Here is a 4,141-nt window from a genome sequence, read left to right as displayed (position 1 = left end):
AGATGCATATGTACCACTCTGGCACAATACAAGCCCAGTGAAGAAATGCAGAGGGAAAAGGGGGAAAAGAAAGAAGTTAAAACAGGAGGAAGGGAGGGAGGGAGGGATGGTGAGGTGAGTTGGTGACAGAATGCGCTTATCACACACATTTCACCTCAAACCTGTGTTCACACCTGGGCCCATTGGGTGTGAGATCACGCCGACAAGGGTTTTGTGGACAAAAAAAAAAAATGAGAACAAGTTGCAGCTATTTAGGCCATTTTATCCCGCTCTGCATCAGCCACTAGGGAATAGCAAGAGAATAGGAGAGAAACTGAGAGAGGGAGAGAGAAGGTAGCTGCTCTGAAAAGTTGTCAGGAGCCTACAGCAGCTATAGGGTGCTTTAATCACATCAGAGAAAGAAGCCTCTTCATTATGTCAGACATTTCAAAGACAGAAAGGGACTCATCGGATGTTTTTGGTTCCAGGATGACGGCGCATTATAAAAATAGATACTATTACTTTGCATTTAGAAAAAGACATCAGAGAATCCACCTCTGATAATTGTCAGTCTCCCTCTGTATTCTGTTCTGTATCCTGACTTAATAAATGTATATATTTTCTTTGAATCTCATCAAGAATAATGTCTTGCTTGTAAATGATAGAGATGAACCAGCATTATATCGAACTTTTTTTAATTTAACAACATGACAAGAAATACTAAAGAATGTCTCAGAGGACACAAAAAACTCTCGAAGCGACTTCTCATGCTGGGTCCAATCTTAAAATAGTCTTTATTTAGGAATAATGGAAAGAGTTCTTTTTCACATTCATTGGTTTGCTAGCATCAAAAGAAAGGTTTGTTGGTGAACATGTCCAGCTGCATTATTGTCACCAGCATGTTTCAATTCACTGGACCTCAGTAGCCATTTAGAAAGGAAAATATCACCACACTACCATCCTGTCAGACACTGTTTATTACAAGTTACACTGTCTCCATTTGCAAAGAACTGTGAATATAAAATTCAAATTAAGTTACAGTACAAAGAAAATAGTATTATGTTCATATCTGGACATTAAAAAAGGACCAATCTAAGCAGGAGCGCCTTTTGACGACTTTAGCTTTTTCACCCCTCTGGCAACTTGCCAAGTCAACACATTATTTCAATTAAATCGGGCTGATTCCATTCGACACTTACCACCCTGTAGACTGGTAGCTACAAACGCAGGGGGATCATGAACTCCATACTAATCGAGTGAGATTACATTAGAATGCAAGCCTCATGATTGCTCCATCTCCCCTTAGCATTTGGATCTCAAGAATTCAAGCCATAGCCCAAAGTTTGCTTTCCTATATAAAAAATAAAAAACTATCAATAAATTAAAAAAGAGAGAAAAGGGTGTTTTTATAAAAATCCAACATTTCCAAGAATGTACAAATAAAAAATAAAAGCAATGCTTAAAATGTAGGCAAATTGTGTATGCAGTGCACCAATTACAGCAAGGCAGATAGTCTGGACAAAAACAAAAAAAAAGATAGTTCGGTAGTTCCAGCCTGACTCTTGGTCTCATTGGGACTGAGGTCAAGAACTGCTCAGTCAGACACACAGCTCCCCCGTGTCTGTGTCTGTGTCTGTGTCTGTGTCTGTGTCTGTGTCTGTGTCTGTGTCTGTGTCTGTGTCTGTGTCTGTGTCTGTGTCTGGCTTTTGCTGTGCATCAGTGCTCAGATGGTTGCTGAGGCCAAGATTAGTCAGCGAAAGTTACCTGATGTGGCTCACAGGCGAGAGACCTGTTGCCATGACGAGGGCAGCATGTAATTCATGCGAAACGAGGGGAGCGGTCCCCACCACAACTGAACTATAAACTGAGCTCAAGGAGAGAGTAGAGAGCTGAGGCACAGAAACAAACCAGAGGACCCCCCTCAGGGGAACACAAGCTCCAGGCCAGGGGTGAGAGGGGACCCCCCTCAGGGGAACACAAGCTCCAGGCCAGGGGTGAGAGGGGCCCCCCCTCAGGGGAACACAAGCTCCAGGCCAGGGGTGAGAGGGGCCCCCCCTCAGGGGAACACAAGCTCCAGGCTAGGGGTGAAAGAGCCAATCACCAGTCTCACAGGACAGCTGTGGACTCCTGGCTTTTGATTGGCTTTAGTGTTTATCTCCCACCCCACCTTCAGTTTGATACTGATGAAAGGCAGCATTGACAGGGCAGCAGAATTACTCCTGGCCCTCTGGGAAGGTAGGAAACACTTCCTTCATTTCACCATGGTGTTGTTCAATTTCACAGTCTCTGCTCTACACTGCAGTAGAAAGGCTGGTTCTATATTGGCCAGTCACTAAGGTTGTTCCATGCCACGTCTTCTAACTTTGGTCTGGGCGTCTAGTGTGTGTCGGTTGCATCGCGGGCGCTAAGAGCTGCCGTTTGCCGCACTGCTGTCCCCGCTCTCGGCGGCCTCGTAGAAGCAGTCCTCGTTGACGACCGAGGTGAGGCTCTGCACGCTGAACTCCCGCTCGAGCAGGGCATTCAGGTCCGCCGCCGCCACCGCCGCCTCCGTCTGGCTGTCCAGGGAGCGACTGTGCTCACGCATGCTCAGCAGCGCCCCCTGGCTGCGCCGCAGGCTACCCCCGCCCGAGCTCTTCCTTTTGATGGGGCAGAAGTGGGCGCGCTGGAGACTGGGCTCGCGAGGTGGCCGTCTCTCCGGAGTGTCCACCTCCCCGCCCTCGGGCAGCACGCGTGGGGCCTGCGCCCGGCTCGCCGCCTGCTCCTCTGACAGACGCAGCCGCTGGAACTGGGCCTCGATGGCGCTGGGGGGCGACTCGCTGCGGCCCTGGAGGTGCTCGGTGAACTCGTCGTCTTCGTCGCTCAGGATGTCGGACTCCTTGAGAGTCTCGGACGCGCTCCCTCCACAGGGCACTGAGGAGGAGGTGGCGACGGAGGACGGGGAGGGGGGCGAGAGGCTGGGCCTGGGGGGGAGGCTGTCACTGGGGGCTCCGCTGCTCAGGCTGGCCTCATCGGAGTCAGCCAGCAGCCCAAACGACACATCTGTGTGGGGAACGGCGGGGGAAGGAGGGTCCAGTCTGCAAAGCCAAGAGGCCCTGGTGGTACCTGCATCACACACACACACACACACACACACACACACACACAAGTCGGTCAGGTTCCCTGCATTCAGTGAGGGCACCATCTGGTTGATATGCTACCATCACAGCCAATTATTCCCACTGAGATGAGTGCGTACACAAGCAGCAGGCTGCAACAGTTCATCAGAGAGAATAAAGGTCACATGCCCCCGAGACAGAGCTCCCATCATCCCCACTACGGAGCTTTATCACAAACAACAACATCCTCCACATTTATTAAACTGGCATGCAGACACGTGCTACTGCAGTCTATTCCCAAATGGATGGTCCTCTGTGTGAGTGGTTCCGGTGAGGTAAACTGACCTAGCCTTGCGGAGGAGGGATGGGTGGTGCGCATTGGGACCAGACGGTCCTTGCAGGCCCGGTCTCCCGGCAGTTCGCTGCGCATGTTCCGCCTCAGAACCGAGCGGATGGCTTTGATTATGTTGACTTTGTTTTCTGGAATGCTGTTTTGAAGAGAGATGGTTTTCTTGTTAGTACTGGCCCGACTTATGGGAGACGCTCTTAATCAGCGAACACACAGACCCAGTCCACCCACCTGCTGCAGAGCTGGAACACCGTCTCTGGTCTCCCCTCAATCTCTGACTTGGTGTGGATCAGCTCCCAGATACAGTTGGTCTCGGAGCCTGGGCCAGAACAAAGGGATTCAGATTAATAAGATGAAGAGCTCCACTCACATGCACACAGACATAATGAAATTCAATCTGTCCTGTCCTCTACTTCTTATGGTATGAACTACACACACACACATCTTTCTGTGCATGCAACGCCACAGATGTGGGGAACAGATGAGAGGATGCTCACCAGCTGAGTTCCCCAGCCGCACCTGCAGGGAGGACCGCGGGATGAGCCAGCGGAACTTAAACGGGTCCGTGTCTCCATGGGACAAGCGTGGGCCACTCTGCACACATACACACACACACACACACACACACACACACACACACACACACAAGAAACAACAAGGTGGGTGAGGGAGGAATTTCGTGTTTAAATAAAAGAGCACTAATTAGGTACATGAGACG

At 50.2% G+C, this 4,141-nt stretch overlaps 1 protein-coding gene across 2 annotated transcripts in view; it reads right to left on the bottom strand.

Moving 5' to 3' along the window:
• Window positions 1-657: 657 nt before the first annotated feature.
• Window positions 658-4,141, bottom strand: part of tiam2a (TIAM Rac1 associated GEF 2a) — a 76,930-nt gene continuing 73,446 nt past the window's right edge. For both annotated transcript variants that reach the window (XM_080850130.1, XM_080850129.1), the window contains exons 24-27: window positions 3,921-4,017; window positions 3,655-3,742; window positions 3,420-3,562; window positions 658-3,081 (exon numbers count right to left, since the gene is read on the bottom strand). In XM_080850130.1, the coding sequence (XP_080706256.1) occupies window positions 2,384-3,081; window positions 3,420-3,562; window positions 3,655-3,742; window positions 3,921-4,017 (1,026 nt within the window). In that variant the 3' untranslated portion in view covers window positions 658-2,383. The remainder of the gene's footprint in view (window positions 3,082-3,419; window positions 3,563-3,654; window positions 3,743-3,920; window positions 4,018-4,141) is intronic.

The sequence above is a fragment of the Sprattus sprattus genome, assembly GCF_963457725.1.
Source record: "Sprattus sprattus genome assembly, chromosome: 13".
In the NCBI taxonomy this organism is placed as follows: Eukaryota; Metazoa; Chordata; class Actinopteri; order Clupeiformes; family Clupeidae; genus Sprattus; species Sprattus sprattus.
Note: the sequence above shows the minus strand (reverse complement) of the source record. Positions and strands in the feature narration are given on the sequence as shown.